The 26,902-nt window shown below is 44.5% G+C and overlaps 1 protein-coding gene across 1 annotated transcript in view; it reads right to left on the reverse strand.

Annotated features, from left to right (window-relative positions):
* Positions 1–5,177: 5,177 nt before the first annotated feature.
* Positions 5,178–26,902, reverse strand: part of LOC106561454 (guanine nucleotide exchange factor subunit RIC1) — a 76,487-nt gene continuing 54,762 nt past the window's right edge. Inside the window, exons 4-27 of the mRNA XM_014125432.3 lie at positions 24,654–24,761; positions 22,475–22,617; positions 21,885–22,021; positions 21,483–21,574; positions 20,720–20,808; positions 20,079–20,223; positions 19,593–19,803; positions 19,232–19,462; positions 19,021–19,059; positions 18,615–18,815; positions 18,215–18,375; positions 17,779–17,917; positions 17,198–17,305; positions 15,464–15,592; positions 15,089–15,253; positions 14,557–14,847; positions 14,241–14,384; positions 13,873–14,031; positions 13,063–13,199; positions 12,059–12,354; positions 11,678–11,893; positions 11,297–11,474; positions 10,779–10,967; positions 5,178–10,509 (exon numbers count right to left, since the gene is read on the reverse strand). Coding sequence (XP_013980907.3) covers positions 10,212–10,509; positions 10,779–10,967; positions 11,297–11,474; positions 11,678–11,893; positions 12,059–12,354; positions 13,063–13,199; positions 13,873–14,031; positions 14,241–14,384; positions 14,557–14,847; positions 15,089–15,253; positions 15,464–15,592; positions 17,198–17,305; positions 17,779–17,917; positions 18,215–18,375; positions 18,615–18,815; positions 19,021–19,059; positions 19,232–19,462; positions 19,593–19,803; positions 20,079–20,223; positions 20,720–20,808; positions 21,483–21,574; positions 21,885–22,021; positions 22,475–22,617; positions 24,654–24,761 — 4,006 coding nt within the window. The 3' untranslated portion in view covers positions 5,178–10,211. The remainder of the gene's footprint in view (positions 10,510–10,778; positions 10,968–11,296; positions 11,475–11,677; positions 11,894–12,058; positions 12,355–13,062; positions 13,200–13,872; positions 14,032–14,240; positions 14,385–14,556; positions 14,848–15,088; positions 15,254–15,463; positions 15,593–17,197; positions 17,306–17,778; positions 17,918–18,214; positions 18,376–18,614; positions 18,816–19,020; positions 19,060–19,231; positions 19,463–19,592; positions 19,804–20,078; positions 20,224–20,719; positions 20,809–21,482; positions 21,575–21,884; positions 22,022–22,474; positions 22,618–24,653; positions 24,762–26,902) is intronic.

The raw sequence follows: 26,902 nt of genomic DNA on the forward strand, positions 1-26,902 counted from the left end.
TGAATGAGAAACACTAGTTTTTATTCTATTATACCATTGCTTAATGAGATGGTATTATTTCCTTATGAAGTTATCAAGAGTTGTAATTCTAAGTTGATTGGTTATTCGAATTTGTTGATTTTTTTATTTAACATGTTTTTGAATCACGATTTGAATCATGTGTTCGAAGGGAAAATGACCAATTCCCTGGGGTCCTGGTCTTTGGGCAAATATACAAATGTACTTTGTTCAGTCTGCAGATATATTTTTATTTCTATGTTAACCTCTTAGGGCTAGGGGGCAGTATTTACACTGCCGGATAAAAAACGTACCCGATTTAATCTGGTTACTACTCCTACCCAGTAACTAGAATATGCATATACTTATTAGATATGGATAGAAAACACCCTAAAGTTTCTAAAACTGTTTGAATGGTGTCTGTGAGTATAACAGAACTCATATGGCAGGCAAAAACCTGAGAGATTCCTTTACAGGAAGTGGCCTGTCTGACCATTTATTGGCTTTCTTTGACATCTCTTTCCAAAACAAAGGATCTCTGCGGTAACATGACACTTCCCACGGCTCCCATAGGCTCTCAGAGCCCGGGAAAAAGCTGAATGTCGTCATTCCAGCCCCAGGCTGAAACACATTATCGCCTTCGTCAAGTGGCCGATCAAGGGACAGTGGGCTTAGGCGCGTGCACTGGTCGCCCCCGTCTTTCTTTTTTTCCCTCTGTTTACCTAATTGCAGATTCCCGGTCGGAATATTATCGCTTTTTTACGAGATAAATTGCATAAAAATTGATTTTAAACAGCGGTTGACATGCTTCGAAGTACGGTAATGGAATATTTACAATTTTTTTGTCACGAAATGCGCCATGCTCGTAACCCTGATTTACCATTTCGGATAGTGTCTGGAACGCGCGAACAAAATGCCGCTATTTGGATATAACGATGGATTATTTGGGACCAAACCAACATTTGTTATTGAAGTAGAGTCCTGGGAGTGCATTCTGACGAAGAACATCAAAGGTAATCAAACTTTTGTAATAGTAAATCTGACTTTGGTCAGGGCTAAACTTGGTGGGTGTCTAAATAGCTAGCCCGTGATGGCTGGGCTATGTACTTAGAATATTGCAAAATGTGCTTTCACCAAAAAGCTATTTTAAAATCGGACATAGAGTGCATAGAGGAGTTCTGTATCTATAATTCTTAAAATAATTGTTATGCTTTTTGTGAACGTTTATTGTGAGTAATTTAGTAAATTGTTAGTAAATTCCCCGGAAGTTTGCGGGGGGTATGCTAGTTCTGAACGTCACATGCTAATGTAAAAAGCTGTTTTTTGATATAAATATGAACTTGATTGAACAAAACATGCATGTATTGTATAACATAATGTCCTAGGGTTGTCATCTGATGAAGATCATCAAAGGTTAGTGCTGCATTTAGCTGTGGTTTTGTTTTTTGTGACATTATATGCTAGCTTGAAAAATGGGTGTCTGATTATTTCTGGCTGGGTACTCTGCTGACATAATCTAATGTTTTGCTTTCGTTGTAAAGCCTTTTTGAAATCGGACAGTGTGGTTAGATTAACGAGAGTCTTGTCTTTAAATAGCTGTAAAATAGTCATATGTTTGAGAAATTGAAGTAATAGCATTTCTAAGGTATTTGAAAATCGCGCCACAGGATTCAACTGGCTGTTACGTAGGTGGGACGATTTGGTGCCACCTAGCCCAGAGAGGTTAATAGGGGATGACAGTTACACCAAATGGATTGTGATGTGAATTGCTGATTTCATTTTTTGTTTCCATACAAATTTCACCAGATTGGGACTGCTGGATTGGAGTGTGAGATTCCCCGATGGGTTAGGGTGCTAACTTCCTGATCTGGTAACTCTTCCAAGAGGTTGCCAGTAAAATAAGGAAGTATGAACACATTTTGAAAATGCTTTCAACAGTAACAGTATGTTATGCTCTTTGACATTTGTCGTAGAGATAATGTTATTAAGAAATTGGGAATGTAATCATTTGTCACATAGTCAATGCTTGTCTGGATATCCTGAAACAGAAATGACTTGAACTAAACTGTTGTTCTGATCTGTCCTCTCTTGATGTTATCATGGAAGGTGACGTCAGATGGTGTCTTAATGCATGTAGGAATAATTTGGCCACAAACAGTTTGTGTAAACCTCAAAACTGACTTTTAACACCTCTATCTGAGGTTAACCTGGGTACCGGCGGCAGGAGTGCACCAGAGTCCTGAGACCGTGCATGTGGAGAGAGATAACATACACATTTCTCTCATGTTCCTGGGGTGCTGGTGGGAGAAATAGACCAGACAGGATGGTAATAGCAGCTCAGGTGAGAGACTCGTGTACGTGGGAGAAACGGATGTATTTATTTGGAAATCTGGACATTATCAAGGGCCATTAAATGTGACAGGCAAGAGTTACATATGCCGTTGGGAAGATTAACAGTAACGCTATCTGAAGAAGACACGCTAGAATGATGTACCGGGAGAAAGGGTGGGGGTGGTCTACACACTGCAAGCAATTTAGACTAAGTATGCATTGAGATACCGATCTTTCATTACCAGGCCACTTGCGACAGGAAAACGGGGACAAAGGAGGGCTGTAAATGAGAAGAGTTATTACCGGCAATAAAAAGTTATGTTTATAAATGCACATTCTAACCAGGATGATGTGTGCTAGGTTGAGAGGCGTGAATTTGAGTCATAGACTCAAAGTAAGCACTAAGGACTGTCATTCTGAATTTGGGTTGGATAATTTATAACATGTTTTAGTTATGATTCGGATACAGCGAGAGAGAGTTGCTTTCAAATGGTGAGAGGTGGGGGCACTACTCAAATTTATTAGGCCTAGGGAGGCTCTAGAAACCTAATCTTAAAGTATCCTCCGACAGGGAGGTTGTTAGAGAACTCACTGGATGATCGCTTGGGTCAACCATGAAGGTTTTTTTATTGTTCTCTTTTGTTTTACTATGTCATCAGAATTTGTATGTTAAATCGCATCGATACATAAAGATTGCTGGATGATACGGTACAATTAATTGCATACAAGGCTCATAGTCTGTGTTTTGCGATAACACCCAAGGATGAAAATGAAGGAGAGGGCATGGAGACCAGCATTACATGGGTATAGAATGTAACGGATGGACGGTTCTTTCCCCAGTTTTAGTCGCATCAAGGGTGGTGTGAAGTTATTAAACATGTACTTTTTTTCTCTTTCCTTTTCAAGTCAATATATTTTTAGGTTTTGTGGAACATAAGTGATCATTGTTCCAGAGGGACTGATTGATTTGAGAATGTTTTAGTATGTTTATAACTGTAGAAGTGCATTAGGAGTAGTGACTAGTGTGTTATGGGTTACATGGAATGATATATGTGCAAATGTATCTGTAGCAGGAGGCGAGGTACACGAGGCCTGTGGTTGAGACAGAATGTTTACGTCGGGCTGTTAAGTGTGATGGAATGTGACTGCGGTGGAGATCTGTGGGGGCTCATAAATTAAGGTTGTGGTGATAGAGGGGTACCATTCCCAGAGACTAGGTATATTGTTACAGGGGATAGCTCATAGGAGAGGGAGGACAGCTAACTGTGCACAATATAGGGAAGTTAAATTGAACGTTACACAGGCCCAGATCAGGTTGAGAGTAGCAGAGATAGTGTGGGCAGTTCAGACTATGGTAAACTTTCAAGAAACCTGTGACTCAGTTTTGTTAGGATGTATCTGTGTTTGCAAGTTCTCTCGGGCCATCATTGTAAATAATAATTTGTTCTTAACCGACTTGCCTAGTTAAATAATGGTTTAAATTTTTTTTTTAAGTCACCCTGCTCCTCTGCACAATCCAAGGCCTTCCAGTCAACGCTCGCATCCACTACAAGATTATGGTGCTTGTCTACGGAGCAGCAAGAGGAACTGCCCCTCACTACCTTCAGGCTATGCTCAAACCCTATGCTCTGCCACCTCTGGTCTCTTGGCTCCCACTCAGCCCAGTCCAAGCTCTTCTCTGTCCTGGCACCCCAATGGTGGAACCAGCTTCCCTCGAAGCTAGGACAGCAGAGTCCCTGCCCATCTTCCGAAAGCACCTGAAACCCTACCTCTTCAAAAAGTATCTTAAATAATCCCCCTCCTCACCCCGAACCCCCCCAATAATAATCCTGCACCAACACTTGCACTTGACCCCCCCTCCCCAGCTCAGACTTTGCTGATAGCTACTCTGAGGAAATGTGTATTTACTATGCCTGTGATGTGGTTGTCCCACCTAGCTATTTTAAGATGAATGCACTGTAAGTCGCTCTGGATAAGAGCGTCTGCTAAATGACTAAAATGTTAATGTAAAATATGATTTGACAAGAGAAAGGTTTTTAAAAAAATAAACGCCATTTAAAGAAAATGTCTCATTGAGCCGACATTTGCAGCCCTTACCGTGAATGCAGTCACCGCAAACGTGAGTTAGAACAGATCTTCCTCGATGGGGATTGAATCCAGCACTAAGGCGGGGATTCAATCCGATCTCAATTGGACATTTCCTTTATATGGTGCATTGCTAACACAACACAATCACTAGTGTCTTGATAGTGCACTCGTTTCCATGTTCACCAAAGCACATGTCAAGTTCAAACAAACTAATCATTATTCAAAAGGAGCTTGCAAAGGCCTACAAATAGTCATACCCTATTAAACAGTGTTAATTCCAACGCGCTAATTTAATCTGGGTCAATATTTGGTGAAAATGTTAATCGAATCCATTGATATGGGCCTCAAATTTCACTTAAATGTCCTTTAATTTTTTTGAATGAAAAATTGAGTAATTCATATTGCTGATATCATTTAACTTGAGTTAGAAAAATGGTAACTGAAATTTACATTGATCGTCTTTGCTGAATGAGTTTTCTGGGGACCTATGTTGAAGTAAAAGTTTTATCTTGCCATGTTTTGTTCAAATTTAAAACTCACTTATCCCTTTTTTTTATTTACATTTGACTTAGTTGCAGTGTATTTCAGAGCCACTGAATAAAGTGCAGTTTTGTATAACATTTTAATTATTCTTTTTAAAGAAATCCTTTTATTACATTTTTGGATATTTATCAACTGGAGTTACCCCCTAACCATACCTTTAAATCAGTTATTATAGCATGACAACAGGATTAACATGGTTGATATCATTTATGGGAATGTGTCAAGCACAGTAAGTGAAACAGAACCGCAGTTTTTTTTTAATGCAAAAAATAAGCTTGAAATGAACACGTGTTCAAATGAAGATACCGCCGTGTAGAGCAATAAAGTGCTTAATACATGATTTAACCGTTATTTTTGATAGTCGTCGTCTTGAAAATATCAATTGCAATTGGGAAAAAAAAGTCATTTTTTTGTTTTTAAAAATAATTTATTGTTCTTTATGTACAGGAAAAAAATAAAATAGAAAACAAAAAAATTAGTAGAAAAGGCTAATTGTACAAGAAACACTATATACTGTACACTGCATTGAAGATGTCCAACTGTCTGCATGACCCATGTAATGTGGCATAGATAGGCAATACTTTAAAGTACAATATGAAGAGTCCTCTTCCACTCAGTATGTCTTTGATCACCTATATAGTGTGTGTATGAACCACAGATGTTCTTATAACGTCCTTGACACTGGCTTTGTTTGAACACAGTACCACTGTCATGTAGGACTGTGCTTTTCCCAGCAGCAAAGACAGACACACAAAACAATAGGCTTCTCATCCTCAGATCAGACAGAAACATGAAGTGTATAATCATAATAGCCATATCTATATGATATAGAAAAACAGTCTTGAGAACTAACAGAAAAATTGGTTTGAGTGTCAATGGTTGGTCATCTTTCTCATTACGGAGGGAGGGTGTGGGGGGGGATTCGTTGTACATCTTTGCACCTCCTACACAAGCACTCATCTTCTCAACAACCTGCACACACCGACCGAAAGCCTCTGAACATTTGTCTTTGGTTAGCCAAGTACTGGACGTTAGGTAAACTTCACAGTTTGAGAGCAGGCAGGAAAGTAAGCCACTGACTGCATATACTATACCGTACTGAAAGCAGAGATGGAATATAGCTAAGCACGTCAATGCTGTGTACAGTCGTCGTGACTGTACAAAGGGATTTTCGTAATGCAGCAGAACAATAAATGAGAATCAGAAAAGAGACTAAACAAAAAACTGCAATCAACCATGTACACTACAAACACAGTAAGCTACAGCAAAATAATGATTAAAATACAAATATTTTGGTCTGTATGAGTGACAGAAAAAAGGAGGAGCAGAGAATGAAAATAAAAGGATTCAAATAAAAAAATAATCAAAAACACGATAAAGCTGAAATAAAGTAACATTTCAGAATTGCACAATTTAATACTGATGTACTTACTGTAAGTAAGTGGACACCATTGCTGTACTTTCTGTAGTTGTAGGGACCTAATATAATAGAGGAACATAGCCTACATGCACAGTAAGTTAAACAGAACCGCTTTGTTCAGAGCACTAACAGTTGTCTAGAGCAGTGTTTTCCAAATTCCAGTCCTCGAGTATCCCTGGGCCCCTATTCATAAAGCGTCTCAGAGTAGGAGTGCTAGGATCCATTTAGCTTCTCAGATCATAATGTATAAGATTACATGGACAAGGGGGATCTGATCCTAGATCAGACAACGACGAGACAGCCTATAGGGAGGTGGTCAGAGACCTGACCGTGTGGTGCAAGGACAACAACTTCTCCCTCAACATGATCAAGACAAAGGAGATGAATGTGAACAACAGGAAAAGGAGGACCGAGTGCACCCCCCCATTCTCATCGACGGGGATGTAGTGGAGCATCTTGAGAGCGTCCACGTCACCAACAAATTAACAAGCACACCAAGACAGTCGTGAAGAGGGCATGACAAAACCTATTCCCCCTCAGGAAACTGAAAAGATTTGGCATGGGTCCTCAGATGCTCAAAAGGTTCTACAGCTGCACCATTGAGAGCATCCTGACGGGTTGCATAACTGCCTGGTATGGCAACTGCTTGGCCTCTGACCGCAAGGCACTACAGAGGGTAATGTGTACAGCCCAGTATATCACTGGGGCCAAGCTTATTGCCATCCAGGACCTCTATACCAGGCGGTGTCAGAGGAAAGCCCTAAAAATTGTCAAAGACTCCAGCCACCCTAGTCATAGACTGTTTTCTCTCCTACTGCACGGAAAGAGGTACCTGGAGCGCCAAGTCTAGATCCAAGAGGCTTCTAAACAGCTTCTATCACCAAGCCATAAGACTCCTGAACATCTAATGAAATGGCTGCCCAGACTATTGGTGCCCCCCACACATTGACGCCGTACCGGTACCCCCTGTATATAGCCTCGCTATTGTTATTTTACTGCTGCTCTTTAATTATTTGTTACTTAAAACTGCATTGTTGGTTAAGGGCTTGTAAGTAAGCATTTCACTGTAAGGTCTACACCTGTTGTATTCGGCGCATGTGACAAATCAAATTTGATTTGATACATGTTCCTCAACTCCTCAAGTACCCCCAAACAGCATTTTTGCTGTAGCCCTGGACAAACACACCAGATTCAACTCGGATCCGCCTTGTCCATGTAATCTTATACATTATGATCTGAAAAGCAAACCTGAACCTAGCACTCCTACTCAGACGCATAATGAACTGACGCCCAGCTTTAGGTGGAGAGCTCTTTTCGTGTCAGGCGGTGGGATATGGGCCCGGGTCTAAAGACTCAGATGACTACAGTATGTTGAGGCAAACGCAATTAAATAGTTCTTGATTAGCTGCTTTGATATAGCCAAAATAAAAACCATTTGAATAATAAAAATGACTATTTATAATAGTAATAACAACACAACCAATAAATAAGAATAACACTCGGCATCATAAAAGCTTGATTCCATGTGAGGATACTGTACTTAAGTCAACAATATAAATCATTAACAGATGCAATAACACTTGGTCTTTGCAGTTACATCGTACACACACAGCCGCTTCTGTGTTGGAGGCTCTCTTAAAGTCATTGTTATCAGTATCACCGCTTGTGATCAAGGCTTTGGTACGTTACCACGGTGATAACGACCAAGACATTATAGACCGACGTCCTTATAGAAACTATGGGAATATTCATTCTGAATACATTAAAGAGTCCAGGACGTCTTCAACTCCACAGCACTTCCCAAGGCAAGACAAAGATCACTGATGGGAGATGAACACAATCCTACCTTAAAAACGATAATGATATATGACGTTAAGTTAACACAATTGTTTTCTTGTCTTTACAAAAGGGGCGAATAAAAGTGAACTCTGGCATATCAATATAAAGTGAATGAATACAGTTGTGTTTCTCCTATGGTTTGCTTCCCATTCGATCCCCCACAGGACCGAAGCCAATTAATTGAGCAGTAATGTTTAAATTCTCGAGCCAAGTGTGTGTGTGAAGATGCAGGTCAGGATCATCATAATAATTTGCTTTGTCCTCAGATATGGTTAGATTCTCCCTTCAGGAGTCAGTCATGGTTTGGTTTAATTCATTTGAGGGGCGCTTATATTTGTTCTGTTGCACACGTTTGTTATGGAAATGTTTTTGTTGTTGTTGGCATATCCGAACTCCCCTCGGGGGTCACAGCCAGGGTCACCATCGTACAGCGCAACAGGAGTAATTAGGGTTAAGTGCCTTGCTCAAGGGCACAGCAACAGATTTTTATCACCTTGTCGGTTTCCGGTATTCAAACCAGCAACCTTTCGCTTACTGGCCCAACGCTCTAACCTCGAGGCTACCTGCCACCCCCCGGTTGAGGGCTTATTAGGCCCTCGTCAACAACATACATGACCAATCCAGGTCATCCACACACACACACACACACACACACACGTCTTTGCTCTCGACTAAGAGAATTCTCACGCCACAGTCTAGCATTGTAATAAGGGGACATCATTTCCAAAATGAATGCTATAGATGTAGAAGAATACCATCACATTATTGACAAAGGTATCATAAAATATCTTAAAATCCACTGTACACTATGAGGTATGAAAATATGAGACCCCTCCCCTTGCACAACATGCATCTGGTAAAATGTCCAGCACAGTTCGTTGGTTTCAGGGGCGGTTTCTTGCCAAAAGTACCAAAGTTATACTTGAACTTACTCCACAACAAAGTACACTAGACGTTTGTACAAACTGTGAAAAGAATAGAAAGGTTTAACTGTTCAGTTCTGCGGAATGGCTGCCAATAAAGGTTCATGTGTGACAGGTCTGTCGGAGAATATTCCGGATGCTTTTTGTTCATTGTGCTCTCACTAACAAGTCGTCACGGTGATCTGACTGGGAATTCGCTCACATCTCACAGAAAAGCCAGCCGAGCAGCATACATTTATATCTAGACAGACACTAAAGCCTAGCCGAGACCACAACACAGACAGCGAGCAATTCTCTGATCTGAAAAGCACATTTTGGTAAAAAGCTAAATTGCAACAAACTGCCTGCTTTGTGCTCGAACACTTAATTCCAGAATAAAGCCTGACTAGCCCAAACTCATAATCTGCAAAAACTTGGTCTGTGATCAAATTCTTTAAAAAGAATACATGGGAAGTAGAATGAATGTAGAGGTTTGAACCACCTGTCGTACAGTATGGCTATCTTAGGTAAGCCTCTGTTTTTGTTTGGGTGCTATGAATTGGCTGTGTCCTGGCAAGCGTTGTTTGCAGTGACTCAAGTCCATAATCAAGTGAATAATACTGACACTCAAACCACAGGAGCAGCCCACTCCACTCCGCTCACTCAGAACCTGTTCCAGCACTGGGATGGATGAGTATGCAGACAGGAGAGAAACAAACAGAGAGCTTCCTTGTGTTTTACACCCAAAGTATGGTAACACACACACACACACACACACACACACACACGGTCGATGTAACATATCTGGGTCCACATCAGCCAACAAACTGGTTCTAGACCCACAATGCAGAGTATTCAGTCTTTGAGGATCCCTTCCTCCTCCTCCTCCTCCTCCTCTTTCTCATCCTGTGTCCCATCACACACCCGCACCACACCCCTTCACCTGCCCAGCAAGGTCAGAGGTTAGGACAGGGCTGTAGTCATTAGGGCACACACCGTAGCAAAAACGGTTTATGTAGTCCCTCCCTGTTTCAGCCCATTTTCTTCCATTTGGTGACTAATGAACACGACCCAGGTCAGGACAGGGCACGTCAGGATAGGGTGCAGTCATATGCCCCCTCGTCTGCTGCCTGCTCCTCCTGCTCCTCTGGAGCTCCTCCGTCCTCTGTCACTAACCCTCCAGAGGGCTCCAAGGGCAGGGCCAGGCCCAAGGGAGCAGGCCCTCTACTGTCCTCTGCCCTGGGGCATCCGGGCTGGGGCTCAGTCAGCTTGGAGTTGGGGTTGGAAGCCCCTGGTTGGAAGGCTTCAGGCTGGACCTGCTCCACAGCAGTCTCTATTAGCTTCTGCAGCTGGGGCCGGATCAGGTTCAGGAAGGGTTTATAGCCCAGGCTACAGGGAGGAGGAGAGCGAGGGAGTCAGTAGTCATAATAATATTCATAGCCATTTCAAGCATTCATTGAATTTTTGTCATAGACATGGGCACACATGTGCAGCAACAGTTCTCCTAGCTTAGTGGGGGGAGAGAGAGAGAGAGAGAGGAGAGAGAGAGAGAGCGCGAGAGAGAGAGAGAGAGAGAGAGAGAGAGCAAAAGAGAGAGAGAGCGAGCAAAAGAGCGAGATCGACAGAGATTGAAAGTAAAGAAAGAGCGATAGACTAACCAGTCTGTGGAGGCCCACGCATCGACTCCCAGCAGGCCGGAGCGGATACTTTGGACGGTCTCAGGAGGAACCTCTGGGCTGTCCAGGAAGTTGACCACCTGCTTGATGACCGTGGCCTCTCTCAGGATCAGACCAATCACAACACACCACTCCAGACAGCCCGCCTCCATGAACACATGCAGCAGGTAGCTGAGGACAGAAAGAGATCAGGAATGGTACAGAAGGGGCAGATTAGACAGATTACACCTAGTCCTACATTAAGAATCACGTTCATTGGAGATTCTCCATTTAGAACATTTTAGTCCAGAATAGGCTTCATCTGTGTCTGAGAAACCTACCCAAGGACACACAAACAAAGGGTAACAAAATCACACAAGATATACACAAACCTACATATGAAACCAACAAGCAGAATAGGTCACCACAGCCATAAATCTAGCTAGGTTGGGATGGTAGGTGGGGTGAAGGAGTATTTTGTAGCACCTAATAGAGAGGACTGGAGAGGATAACCGTCTTACCGTAGCTGGACCTGGGACTTGTGAGGCCCCTTGTTAGCCAGCTCCATGGAGATGTGTTCCAGCTCAGACTGGGTCAGACTCAGAGTGGAGAAGTTCTCATCCACCATGGTCCAGTCTCCATCCACCATGCTGCTGGTCTCTGTCAGGTCTGTGGCCGAACCGATACTGCACTCCTCCGCTGGGGGGGAGAGGAATGGAGTGAGAATAAGGGAGGGGAGGGAGAGATGACCGGAGAGAATTTAGAAGAAGAGGTAAAGGGATAAGAAGACAGAAAATGAGAGAGCCTGGTAGAGAGAAAGCGAGAAGCAGATGTGGAGAGAGAGGGGGAGAGAGAGAGGGGAGAGAGATGACAAGTGAATGCTGAAGAGGAGGGCCACTAACTTTTGTTAGTGAGTGGAGAGAGGAAGGCCTCCTGTGTCTGTGGCCCCCCGTGGGAAGAGGTTGTGTTCATCTCTTTAGGCTCCGGCCCCAGTGCCCCTAGACCGTCCAGCCAGGTGTGGTTGCTGTTGCGTGCTGAGGCCTGCGGGGGCGCTGTGTCCATGTCGCTGTTCAACAGGCTGTCTGCTGACTGGGACTTTAGCAGCCGCTGGCTCAGCACTGGGGAGGGAGAAACACACATACAGGAACTTCGTCATAGTAACTCATCAAGGTTGGCACACTGAACACTTACAAAGAAATGGGTTAGGGGAAGTTGACTGGGGAGACCGACAACCACAGCTGAGGGCAGATACAGTCATCACACCCCCCCCCCCAGACCCTCACCCGTCTTGCGGTGTCCGTTCTTGAAGGGCGAACTAATCGAGCATGCTGGGATGACAGGAAACGGCCACAGGAAGTCCTTGTGGAGACACTTCAGCGCCATGACAAAGTCATCGACCCGCGCTACCCGAGTGCGCTCCCGGCACAGCCAGCCAATCAGCTCGAAGCCCAGCTGGGCGGAGAAACAGCCTAGGTCTTTGAGGCGGACCTGCTCCAGGAGGTGTCGGGCGTGACGCCATAACATCATGTCTATGTACATGTTCTCAGCACAGTCACTATCCTTACTCCAGCGCTCAGACCTAGAAAGAGGACACATGGAAGAGATGGAAGAGCGGACGTGCTTGTTGCACCCTCGACAACTACTATGATTATTATTATTTGACCATGCTGGTCATTTATGAACATTTTAAGATCTTGACCATGTTCTGTTATAATATCCACCCGGCACAGCCAGAAGAGGACTGGCCACCCCTCATAGCCTGGTTCCTCTCTAGGTTTCTTCCTAGGTTTTTGGCCTTTCTAGGGAGTTTTTCCTAGGGAGTTTTTCCTAGCCACCGTGCTTCTTTCACATGCATTGCTTGCTGTTTGGGGTTTTAGGCTGGGTTTCTGTACAGCACTTTGAGATATCAGCTGATGTACGAAGGGCTATATAAATACATTTGATTATTACAGGTATGATGGGAAAGGCCAGTAGCACGAATACCACGAGGGCTGGGCTCAACTCCATCCAATTAATTACGCAAAATAGATCATAGCCCACTAATCCTTTATATAATTACTACATGTTATCATCATCATTGTTCATTTGAACTTGAGAACTGGAGCCCAGCAGTAGTTGGCCTGTCTGGCTCAGTGGATAGAAGAGAAGGGCTAGCAACGCCAAGGTCGTGTGTTTAACTCCTGCGAGGATCACACATACACAGATATGCTAAAAATGTACGCACTCTAAGTCTCTTTGACTAAAATCTGTTGAATTGAATATTTTATTACAATAACAGTATCCGTACCCTTTAGTGGAGGGCCCAGAGGGCATGCTGAAGGTCTTCTGTAGGTTAAACTTCCCAGCGGGGATGCTGTCAGCTGACTGGGACAGACTGATGCTGCGGTTCCTGAAGAACTCGAAGCCTCCCGTGGAACTGGGTTCCTGTTGAGAGGACACATCAACCGGTCATTATATGGAAAGCCTTCAAATTCCAATCTACTTTTCAAACAATGTGCTCATAATCAGGAGGGAAAACTCACCCAGTAAGCCACTGAAACAGCAGGCGAATACGCAAAAGACAAATATACAGTATAGCCAGTTTATATCCAATTATAAACCGGGTGGTTCGAGCCCTGAATGCTGAAGGCCATGGTATACCAGATCATATACCATACCAACATTTTTTATTTTTTTATAAATGTACTGGTCTAATTACATTGGTAACCAGTTCATAATAGCAACAAGGCACCTCGGGGGTTTGTGGTATATGGCCCATAAACCACGGCTAAGCGCTGTATCCAGGCCTTAGCCGCATTGCGTAGTGCCTAAGAACAGCCCTTAGCCGTGGTATACTGGCCATATATCACACCCCCGTCGGGCCTTATTGTTTAAATAGAGAGAGGTGGATGTGAGGCAGTAGCCTTAATAGCAGTCGTTATACAGTATTCTTAGACATCCCCATAGATTAGTCTAGCCGCTTAGAGATTTAGCTCGACCATAATTCCAAAGAAGCCCTCTGACTCACAGAAAGCTAGAAAAGGAGAGGTAAGAGAGCGCGAGAAAGAGACAGAAGACAGAGCAGAAGTAGCGAGTTTGAATTAGTTCTCTCTGATACCTGAGTGGTTGGTGTTGGAGGCGGGGTCTCCATCTCCCCAGAGCCAATGGCCTTGAGGAATCGGATCATGTGACGACAGAGGTCCCACTTGCCCTGCTCCAGAGCCGTGTTGAAGAGCAGTGTAGCGTGCTGCCTGCTCACCGCTGGAACCTCCATGTTCTAGACAACACAGTTACATTATCATTACAAAACATTTACCACATACCCTGGATCCAACCCTCACAATACAGTAGCTCCAATCCTAACCGGAGCCCCAACCCTCACCCTAGCTCCATACCTGATACCAGTCACATTACTAAATAATGTGCCTCTGGCTTACGGGATAGAAATCTTACAGTACCATGAGATAGGGGAGTATATGTAGATACCTGCAGTATGATGAGATAGGATGCTGCTGTGTCCAGGTCCTGAGCCATCAGACATTCCTCAAACAGATCCTTGGGGTTTCCCACGGCAGCAAACAGGTAGTTCCACAGGGCGTACTCCGTCTTCCTGGCGCAGTGCACGATGGTCTGGAGGAAGAAAACATGAATGAATAAATGAATTAATTCAGTTGAAAAAACATAAGCGTTGCCTCAGCCGAGAACGACAACACATGCATTAAAAATCCCGGCTAGGATGCCATTTCACACACAGCCTAGGTTTCGTTCATTAACTACTCCTCCATCAACATCGCTCTCTTACCTGGAGGAACAGGGGGAACTCGGTGATGAACTTGGCCACGGTGGGCAGCAGCGGGTCGGGGATGGGCTCCCGGGAGGTGGCCTCCTCCTCCAGCACCACGTGGACCATGAGCTCCATGACGTGGGGGAAGTAGGGGAGCGCTGCGCAAGACTGGGCCAGGAGCAGGGCCTGCTCTCCCAGGTTACGCACTAGTAGCTGGCGCAGGATGTGGTGGAGGTAGATCTGGGAGGTCCTCTCCACCGTGCAGTAAGGGAACATCACCTCAAGAGGCTCCCGGCCCTCTCTGGGACCCTGCAGAAGAACACGATGATTACTTTATTCGCACAGAGACAGTGATTTGTAAAGTTGTAGAGCGCAAGAGCAGTTTGTAGGCGTTAAGAGCCTTGGCACAACGTCAAGAGATGGTGTCTAGGATTCGATATCAGCCCCCCCTCCCTTACTTGCAGGCCGTCGGAGATCAGGTTCTCGTTGCCAACCCTCAGCACCAGATAATACTATTACTGTAATAACTATAATACTCCTACTACAGTACCTGCAGGCCGTCGTAGAGCACGGTCTCATTAGATGCCCCCAGCACCAGTGCGTCTTCAAACAGCACGGCCAGGGGGTAGATGTTGATGTGGAAGGGGAGCATGATGCGCCGGGACAGGAACGAGTGGGGCTTACGGTGGTCCCGCGGGAACAGGGGCAGCCACACCTTTTGAAAGGTACAATTAAAACAATCGCGTTGCAGCATTGAATAATATGCTCGGAACTAACAAGTAGATCATGAAACACACCGACATACATAACCCTTCAAATTCCTTTCAATGTAACCATACATGTGTTTTTTTGTTGTTGAAGGATGTGCAGATTTGAATAACAACAACAAGTGTTTCATTTCAATAAAAAGAAGTGGCAGCCACACCTTCATTCCGGCCTCGCCACAGGACAGCCACAGAGCCTCCAGCAGGTGGCGCTTCTTCTTGTTACTGCGACACGTCGTCCACACGTTCTCTACACACTGAGCCAGAACCACGGGAGGACAGAACGGCAGCTAGAAACAGAGAGCGACACACCGGGTTAGCATACACGCACCACAGTGCATACTGCGGCCGGCAGTCAAATGTTTAGACACATTCAAGGGATTTTCTACATTGTAGAATAATAGTAAAGACAAAACTATGAAATAACACATATGGAATCATGTAGGAACCAAAAATGTGTTAAACAAATCAAAGTATATTTTATATTTCAGATTCTTCAAAGTAGTCACTGTTTGCCTTAACAGCTTTGCACACACTTGGCATTCTCTCAACCAGCTTCATGAGGAATGCTTTTCCAACAGTCTTGAAGGAGTTCCCACATATGCTGAGCACATGTTGGCTGCTTTTCCTTCACTTTTTCAGTCCAACTCATCCCAAACCATCTCAATTGGGTTGAGGTCAGGTGATTGTGGAGGCCAGGTCAATTGATGTAGCACTCCATCACTCTCCTTCTTGGTCAAATAGCCCTTACACAGCCTGAAGGTGTGCTGGATCATTGTCCTGTTGAAATCAAATGATAGTCCCACTATGCGCAAACCAGATGGGATGGCGTATCGCTGCAGAATGCTGTGGTAGCCATGCTGGTTAAGTGTTCCTTGAATTCTAAATAATTCACAGATGGTGCTTTGCTGGTGACACTATCACACCACCTCCTCCATGCTTCACGGTGGGAACCACACATGCGGGGATCATCCGTTCACCTACTCTGCGTCTCACAAAGATATGGCAGTTGGAACCAAAAATCTCATATTTGGACTCATCAGACCAAAGGACAAATTCCCACCGGTCTAATGTACATTGCTCTTGTTTCTTGGCCCAAGCAAGTCTCTTCTTATTATTGGTGTCCTTGAGTAGTGGTTTATTTACAGCAATTCGACCATGAAGGCCTGATTCATGCAGTCTCCTCTGAACAGTTGATGTTGAGATGTGTCTGTTACTTGAACTCTGAAGCATTTATTTAGGCTGGTAACTGGGTAACTGGGTTTTCCTTTCCTGTGGCAGTCCTCATGAGAGCCAGTTTCATCATAGCGCTTCATGGTTTTTGCGACTGCACTTGAAGAAACTTTCAAAGTTCTTGAAATGTTCCTGATTGACTGACCTTCATGTCTTAAAGTAACAGACTGTAGTTTCTATTTGCTTATTTAAGCTGTTCTTGCCATAATATGGACTTGATCTTTTACCAAATAGGGCTATCTTCTGTATACCACCCCTACCTTGTCACAACAACTGATTGGCTCAAACGCATTAAGGAAAGAAATTCCACAAATTAACCATTAACAAGGCACACCTGTTAATTGAAATGCATTCCATGTGACTACCTCATGAAGCTGGTTGAGAGAATGCCAAGAGTGTGCAAAACGGTCATCAAGGCAAAGGGTGGCTACTTTGAAGAATCTCAAATATATTTTGATTTGTTTAACACTTTTTTGGTTACTACATGATTCCATATGTGTTATTTAATAGTTTAATAGCACTCACTATTATTCTACAATGCAGAAAATAGTCAAAATAAAGAAAAACCCTTGAATGAGTAGGTGTCCAAACTTTTGACTGATACTGTGTGTGTGTGTGTGTGTGTGTGTGTGTGTGTGTGTGTGTGTGTGTGAGTGACTCACCAGTTTCTTCTGGTCTTCCTTCTCTCGTACCTGTGGTCCAGAACGGTCTCTCTGTAGCATGATGAGTTGGCCAGCCAGGTTCAGCATGATGCTCTCTGCCATACAGGCCTAGTACAGCGACAGAGACACAAATTAGTACTATTCACATTTTAACAACTTACCAGACATTTATCCAGAGTGATTCACAAATCAGTGCATTCACTAAAGTAGGTTTAAAAGACATATCACAACCAGCGCAAATTAAAACTCTGTTCAAAATAGCTGCTAAATCAGGGCTCTTCCAACCCCTGTTCCTGGAGAGCTACCCTCCTGTAGGTTTCTTCGCTCCAACCCCAGGTCTAACTAACCTGACTCAGCTTATCAACCAGCTGATTATTAGATCCAGGTGTGATAGATTAGGGTTGGAGTGAAAACCTACAGGACAGTAGCTCTCCGGGAACAGGGGTCGGAGACCCCTCTGCTAAATCAACACTGGTGAAAGAAAAGCGCTAGGAGCAGGGAGGGCAGTGGTAGGAAGAGCCACGCTGATGTCTGAAGAGACGGGCTTTTGATGGGATTTCACGTGTGTATTGAAGCAGTACCTGCTGTGGGGCTTTGAGCGCGATGCCGGTCTCTGTGCGTACCGAGGTGAGGGTGACGGACACCACCAGGGCAGGATGGGGGATGTAGCGGGACATGGACACCTCCTGAAGCAGCTCAACACAGGCTGACGGGTTGGGCCTTCAGAGAAAGACAACATGCTACTAATAGCATTGATTGGATAGGACCTTTGTAAAGCCCCCCCCCAGTTAAAGCCCCAACCAATGGCAGGTGATAAGTATTATTGGATTTTTCTAAAGTTCTCATGTGAATTTCTTTTCACAACACTATTGATTATCATCCGAGACCTCTGTCAGGTGATCTTCCCTACCGGTCTCATCCTGCCTGCTAATAAATGTTATGTGAGAGTTTATTTTCTTGTTGTATGAGTGGGTGTGCATGCCTGTGCCTGTCCTAAGCGTGTTGGTCTCTCCCTACCCGTCGTGTCTCCTCTCGATGCTGTAGAGGCAGATGGAGCAGTCTGCTCTGAACAGGACGATCAGGTCTCTGAACACATTGAGCAGCAGAGTGTCCGAGTGCAGCTTGGCGACGGAGGCGAAGGCATTGTCCAGGTTGGACGACCGGAGGTACAGACGCAGCTACACCGGGAGGGGAGAAACGACGGAGGAGGAAAGAAAGTACAGCTGTTCACTTTGTCAATCCATCAAATCGGCCAGTTAAACTGAGCTCGTCAGCTCGTGAGCAAACAATCGCACGTTCTCAATCAATTTGTCCATGCAAATTTGACCCATACATGTTCAGAATAAGGTGGTGTAAAATGTGTTTTTTAAAGTAGTATTGTTCCTGAACGTTAGCCATCTGTGTTATGCCGTCTTACCTCTTCTTGCTGGTCGATGAAATTGTAACACGCAACAACGACAAAGTCATTCCACCAGGCCAGCCCCCCGGTCACGGTCATGTTCTGCTCCTGAGTGATGTTCCCAAACAGCTTCCATTTCCTGGAGGACATGGCGTAATGTGCAAATCCACGTCTCCCTGCCACCGCTATGCACTGGCCTGCTGTGTCTATGGCTGCAAACTGGAGACACACACACACACACACACCTCTCATGCATTAGAAGCTATAGATATAGCAGGCTAAGTGCACATGACGACATTGGGTATCTGGAAAAACTGCATTCATTTGACAACTCAGGTTAACATGGTTTTATGTAGCCACACACACACACACTGAATACTTATCCCTAAGGACAGACGTAGAAGTATTTCCCACACAGACTCACCCGTATAGGCCAATTGCTCTCTAGGTATGTGCTGTGAATCTACGACAGAGGAAAAACACAGGATAGTTTGACTGACAGGATACTAAACATCATTTCTAACTTGTTAAGCTTCACATCAACATATCGACGCAACATTTGAATTAGATAGCCAGCTAACGGACAATAACGCTTTTTGAATTGGAAATGAATGAAGACGTTTATGAGCTTGTACCTGGACCACGTGCCAGTGCTTGTGTCCCAGTAAAGTGCTGAGTCCCTGAGAGATGGAGTTGGGTGAGGGGGCGGAGCGGTGGTGAAGGGGGCTGCCCTCCAGGCCATGGGCGAGGTTATGGGGGTGAGGGGTGTGAGGGCCATCTGAGCTGCTGGATGGGACCTGGGTGGGGTCACCACACGTCAGGTACAGACGGTCTTCCCCATGTAGTAAAACCTGCTCCTGGTTACTCTGGGAGGGACAGACAACAGGGAATCAACGAATAATCAATATGTTTGCAACATATCAGTATTCTACATGAAAGTGCCCAGCAGGCAAAATTGGTTGGTGTCAGGAATGTGTGCATTGTCTATAAACTCACCGTGCAGGGATTAACGGTGAGGGCGCTTTTGATGAAGTGGAACTGCAGTATTCCCGCCTGCTTGGTCTGGGTCGGAGGTGGAGCCTCCTCCATGTTCTCTACAAGCTCCGCTTCCTCTTTACTGGTGATGACCCACAGGTGGTAGCCTTCCGCTCCCCAGCACATAGAGCTGATCTTTATAGGATCCTTCTTAGTGCCGTCTGACCGATACCTGGGGTTGAGACCGTAGTCATACAGAAGGGTTTATAAGAAACACAATTGCAAGGAGAAAAAGATACTGTTTTGCACCGTTTTTTTGTTGTTGTCCCATTCGGGATGAAGCCTGCTCAAATCTATACTGTATGAGAGGGCAGCCTGCATCATAGAGCGTAGCTGACAAGACGACAGCGACGTGAACTGTACTACGGCTGCGGAGACCTTGAGGGGAAGGAGGAAAACGAAGACCAACAGAGGAAGAATAAAGAAGATCGTTGTCTCGTCACTCACGCAAAGTCCTCCCCGAGCGTACAGATGAGGTGCGCTCCGAACACGCTCCACAAAGACAGGCCGCCGCACTCCCAGGTCACCATGGCAACGCTGTAGTCGGGGGACCAGCGGATCAGCGTCACCGCGCCCGTCTTGTTCCACACGTCTGAGGAGGGAGATTCGATACGGACACCGGTCAGACAGAAATCCTTTCAGTGATACAGTCGAGTCAATTCCATTCAGTCAATTCATTTCAAATGAGGAAAACTAGAATAGGAATATGGTTTACTTCCTGAATTGAAAGTGACCACAACTCTGCTTTTACAGTAGTATGGTTTATTTGGTTGAACAGTGCACTTGTTTGACAACAGAGATAATACAGTACCGTGTAAAATAAACATCCCTGTGATGTAACTACCACTAGGGGGAAGGAGTGGACCATAAACAAACCAATGGTTCTGCATGGCTGATGTGTTGAGGGGAACTACTACATAGAATCACTTGCACTTTCGAGTCAAAAACGAAAACCAGCACATAAAGAGACATCATGTGATATCATTCGGTGTTAAAACCCGACGGGGTGTACTAGTTTGTATAAAAAGTGTACTTTCTCTCATCTGTCAACACTAAATGAGCTGGTGGTCAGTCAGAGACAGACATACCGGGGAAGTGTTTTGGGGTGAGCTCCAGCTTGTGGGAGAGCTGCATGGATCCTGTAGTGGTGTCAATCATGTACACCAATACTGAGCCACTGGAACAGAGAGAGAGAGAGAGACAGACAAATTAAAGACAGACAAATGTTAATAATTACTCATTCATTCTCTTCATTCTAAGGTAACATTGTGCTTTGGCAATATGTACCAACGCCAATAAAGCAAATTGAAATTCACAAACACAGTCAGTGGATTCAACACATGTCTTAATAATGCTGACCCATCAGAAGTAGGCATATCACATAACAGCCGCTTGTGCAGTCAAGTTCATGTCAATCTTGTTTAATACCGAGTACCAGCAATTAATTAGCCGACGTTTCCTAAATGAAAAACAAAACGCTGAAATAATGAGCAGGTATTTAATGAACAGAAAGGTTGCAGATCCCACAGCCAGTGATTGACTCATTATCTCTCTGCTGAACTCCGGGTCTCTCTGCTGAACTCATCACTGCAGGCCAGTGTGTGAGCAAAATAATCTGCTGTCTGTCTTTGTGATTGGTGTGTGTTTGACAAGCGGTTCTCACGGTTTGTGCAATCTGCCAGCTTGTGTGCGTTCACACACACACACACACACACACACACACCTCCTGCTTAACTGACTGGCTGAACAGTGGGACCATGGATCTCCTGATTTTGTCATTAGCATTCCAGTTAAACAGCATAGAGGAAGTGGCTACACAGGCCTGTACTGATGTTGGCAGGACACACGTACCTGGCACAACCGAACGCCATCAGCCTGTACTTATTGTTGACCGCCACACACGTGCCGTCTGTTACATCTGCTGCCCAGACGCCCTGCAGCTGCTGGAGGAGACAAGAGACAGTCCGATAGATCACTGTACTTCACTCCCGACACACACACGCGGACGCTCACCCGCAGGCAAACACTCGCATCCACCGTTTACTTCCTGTTTCCCCCACACCCCCATTTTTCATCAACCCTTGACAGTCACGCTTAACATGACCTACAGAACACGGCTGCGTTGCGTGCGACCCGCAGCAAAAAAACGCACACGCCCCGACACAACACTTCTCCCACCGTTCTTATGAATTCTAGCCTGCCAATCGTCAAGCACCACAGCAAATCACACACACACAGACTTCTTTCTCTTACTTCCGCAGTAAACCTGCTGGCTACAGGACTGATGAATCCCAGCCTCCCGTCGTCAAGCACCACAGCAAAGCCATCCAGAGTCACACAGTACTCCATGTCTCTGACGTACAGCCCCTCCAGATCCAGGGACGGACCACCTGCACAAGCAATAAAACGCATGAAGAAACACATCGATCCAGAAACACTACGCACATACATGACTTCAGGCCTACGTAGGGACGACACTTAGGCTGCGTTTACACAGGCAGCCCAAATCAGATCTTTTATTTTTTTGTTGCCAATTGGTCAATCAGATCAGCGCCGAAAAAGATCTGATATGCAACGATTTGACGGCATGGGTGAAAAGACCAATGAGTGGAAAAAAGATCTGAATTGGGCTGCCAGTTAAGATACAATCTCTATGGCTGCGTTTTTATGTAAACATGTATAGATGTAGTGGGGAGAGGACGGTGTAGATTGAGCACAACTGCAAAATGTACACATGGGTAGAGGTTCAGGTTAGTTGAGAGGGATCGGGTGGGGTGGGTACTGGTAGGCGAGGTAGGAAGAGGGTGGCGAGGAGACGATGGTATACAGTGAGTGTGACTGACCGCGTGCTGACTGAAGGTCCAGGGAGAAGGGGACGGTGCAGAGACTGATAGCCTTCCGGCCGTTGCTGACTCCGTCCCAGTGGAGGATGTGGAGGTAACCATCAGCTGTAGACACCAACAAGTCCTCCTGAAGAGACTTAATACTGGGGGAGGGAGGGGGGAGAGAGAGAGAGAGAGAGAGAGAGGTGGGGATGTTAAAGCAGCCCATAGAGGATCTGAGAGGAAGGCCTCGAAACAATGATTTACGGCAGCAGATCAGAAGCACCCAGCACCTCTCCTACAGTCACTCAGACCCCTTAACGCAGTCCTTCAAATAAACGCTCCCGCTCATTGTTATGCCTGAAGCGCAGCTAGAAAGACATAGTGAGAGAAAGAAGAGGTGAGAGAGCGAGTATGTAACAAAGCGACTGTCAAATTCAGAGGGAGAGGGCTCGCGCAACAGAAATGAGTAGAACATGAAGAGAGCAAGTGAGTATGCGACAGAAAATTGAAGACGTTGGATAAAAGGAAGAGTGACAGATAATAGAAGATGACAGATGAAGAGAAAGATAAGTGTCATTCTCCTGGAGAGATGCAGAGGGACCAGGCTGGAATGTGTGGTCCCAGTGTACTCAGATGGTATGTGAGTACTGAGGACTACCCGATAGCCTAGCCTCAGTAATCTGACTGTGGTTTGGCTTCATCTCTCCAGAGCAGAATGGGGCATTCTAGAGCCAACAGCCACCAGGACTCTCTGGAGAATGGGCCTTCTCAAGCAAAAAGGACAATACTGGAGCTTAGCTGCTCTGCTCAGTTCACCCCAGGCATGCGGCTCTAAAGCCAGGCTACTGGGAGGATGGGCACACACACACAGAGAGAGAGAGAGACACCCCCACACACAGACAGAGACACACAGACAGAGATACACACCCACACACAGACAGAGACACACCCCCACACACAGACAGAGACACACCCCCACACAAAGGAAACGCAAGGATGATAGATCTTTAATGTCCTACTGAAGTCCACAGGGACTAGAGGAAGAATGTGCGAAGCCATACGCAGTTAAATAATTTGCCGCAGTCAAATTGACAAATTGGTTTGGGAAGAAGAGGAAATCTCTTCAGCACAAAATTTACACAGTGGCTGAAGTACGTACCATGCACCAGTCCAGAATGTAAAACAACATTTTTGTTTACTTGCATACTTAAAACACACTTCAGTGTCCAGTAGGAGTTCCAGTATGTATGTATGTATGTATGTATGTATGTATGTATGTATGTTTGTAATGTATGTATGTATGTATGTTTGTAATGTATGTATGTATGTATGTTTGTAATATATGTATGTATGTATGTTTGTAATGTATGTATGTTTGTAATGTATGTATGTATGTATGTATGTATGTATGTTTGTATGTATGTATGTATGTATGTATGTATGTATGTATGTAATGTATGTATGTTTGTAATGTATGTATGTTTGTAATGTATGTATGTTTGTAATGTATGTATGTTTGTAATGTATGTATGTATGTATGTATGCATGTTTCCGTGTTTAGGTTTGTATACTGTGTGCATGTGTTGGGGTTTGTATACGGGGGTTTGTATACCGTGTGTGTGTGTGTGTGTGTGTGTGTGTGTGTGTGTGTGTGTGTATAGCGTGTGTGTTGGGGTTTGTATACCGTGTGTGTGTGTAGCGTGTGTGTTGGGGTTTGTATACCGTGTGTGTGTGTAGCGTGTGTGTTGGGGTTTGTATACCGTGTGTGTGTGTATATAGCGTGTGTGTTGGGGTTTGTATACCGTGTGTGTGTGTATAGCGTGTGTGTTGGGGTTTGTATACCGTGTGTGTGTGTGTATAGCGTGTGTGTTGGGGTTTGTATACCGTGTGTGTGTGTGTATAGCATGTGTGTTGGGGTTTGTATACCGTGTGTGTGTGTGTGTTGGGGTTTGTATACCGTGTGTGTGTGTGTGTGTGTGTGTGTGTGTGTGTGTGTGTGTGTGTGGTGTTGGGGTTTGTATACGGGGTTTGTATACCGTGTGTGTGTGTATAGCGTGTGTGTTGGGGTTTGTATACCGTGTGTGTGTGTAGCGTGTGTGTTGGGGTTTGTATACCGTGTGTGTGTGTGTGTGTGTGTGTGTGTGTGTGTGTGGTGTGTGTGTGTGTGTGTGTGTGTGTGAGAGACACACTGTAGTACCTGGTGATGGGAGCCTCCAGATCTATGGGTCTCTTCATCTCCAGGCTGAGAGCAGGAGCACACTGCTCTTCTTTATAACCTGGGGTGACCTTGACACGTGGACTCCCTCTAAACACACACACACACACACACACACACACACACACACACACACACACAAAGATCAAATTCACAGTACCTTATCAAGTCTAAATCAAAAGGCAAAAAAGCCTGGGTTAGTCAACGTCGTTCTAGGATCTAGGTAATAATGATGTTTAACAACAGCAGTCAGAGAACAGGTCTAGTGTATCCTTCCAGACTAGAGTGATTCCATAAGACACCAGAACTAAAAAACTACAAAATACCATGATTTTGGTGATTTTAACAAAATTGTATCCCAGTCCTCCTTTAACACTCCTGCTGTGTTCCGGTCGAATTGGACCTATTTACAAGTTCTCTCTCTGAAAAACGTAGTTCATTTAATCGGATTGTCACAAGGTTCCATGACTTTGTCCACACAGGGCATCTGAACACACAACATACATTTTAATGATTTATTACATTTTGGGTGTTTTATTTAACTTTTGTACACCTGTGGTGTTCCCGGTCAAAAATAACCTGTCATTAGAAATGAATGGGTGAGACTACAATTAGTGTAGAAAATTGAATTCAAGCACATGCCCATTCATCAGATGGACACACTTCCTCTCCCAGACCCCCACATGCATGTGTGTTTGAGCACACACCCCTCACTCCCCTTCTTGGCTTACATGGCAACCCCCACGGAAACTTTTCCCCAATAGAATCTTTCCTCCATGGGAACCACACCTGTTGGCATTCTCACAAACAATCACAACATTGTTTCAATAATATATAGAGCTTTTCTAGCAGCTCTGGGACATGAAGATTTTTTTAAGGCCTTGCGCACAACTCATTCTGTGGCAGCACAATGACCAAATGATATACTGTATGTGAGGATCTTGATTATTTATTTTTTCTCCATATTTTTGATCATGACACTGGTGAGGAGGAGAGAGTCCTTGTTAAACTTTGACACAAAGTAGTCTGTGATAAATAGCACAATATGTTTCATCTGAGTATTTGTTAGTCCAAATAATCCATACATTATGCTTTATTTACTCAACAATGAGTTGTATGAGCTCAGGTCCATATATTAGGTGATAATATATGGATTATTATGTATTTATAACCAGCTATAAGGGGCGGTCATTTTGGACCGGGAACACAGAATGAACATTAAACGAACACAACAGGAGGGTTAAGACTCCATAATGTTTCATCTGTAGGCACTACAAAGCAAAAATTGGTGTTATATGAAGCTTTACCACTTGCACTGTAATAAGAGTAGTACTGATTTCATATATTTAAAAAAAATGAATAGTTGAAAATATAAAACATGAACATTTTTAAACTATTTTTGATTTGGGTAAGTGTTTATATACAGCGCATTCGGGAAGTATTTAGACCCCTTGACTTTTTACACATTTTGTTATGTTACAGCCTATTTCTAAAATTGATTAAATTATTTTTCCCTCATCAATCTACACATAATACCCCATAATGACGAAGCAAAAACAATTATTGAAATTTTTGCTAGTAAAAAAGAAAATGGAAATATCACATTTACGTAAGTATTCAGACCTTTTACTCATGACTTAGCTGAAGCACCTTTGGCAGCGATTACAGCCTTGAGTCTTGGGTATTACGCTACAAGCTTGGCACACCTGTATTTGGGGAGTTTCTCCCATTCTTCTCTGCAGATCCTCCCAAGCTCTGTCAGGTTGGATAGGGAGCATTTCTGCACAGCTATTTTCAGGCCTCTCCAGAGATGTTCGATTGGGTTACTGTCTGGGCTATGCCTGGGTCACTCAAGGACATTCAGAGACTTGTCCCAAAGCCACTCCTGATTTGTCTCGGCTGTGTGCTTAGGGTCGTTTTCCTGTTGGAAGGTGAACCTTCGCTCTGGAGCAGGTTTTCATCAAGGATCTCTGTACTTTGCTCCGTTCATCTTTTCCTCGATACTGACTAGTCTCCCAGTCCCTGCCGCTGAAAAACATCCCCACAGCATGATGCTGCCACCACCATGCTTCACTGTAGGGCTGGTGCAAGGTTTCCTCCAGATGTGATGCTTGGCATCCAGGCCAAAGATTTCAATCTTTGTTTCATCAGACCAGACAATTTTTGTTTAATGGTCTGAGAGTCCTTCAGCAAACTCCAAGCTGGCTGTCATGTGCCTTTTACTGAGGAGT

The sequence above is a fragment of the Salmo salar genome, chromosome 01 (assembly GCF_965601325.2).
Source record: "Salmo salar chromosome 01, fSalSal1, whole genome shotgun sequence".
In the NCBI taxonomy this organism is placed as follows: domain Eukaryota; kingdom Metazoa; phylum Chordata; class Actinopteri; order Salmoniformes; family Salmonidae; genus Salmo; species Salmo salar.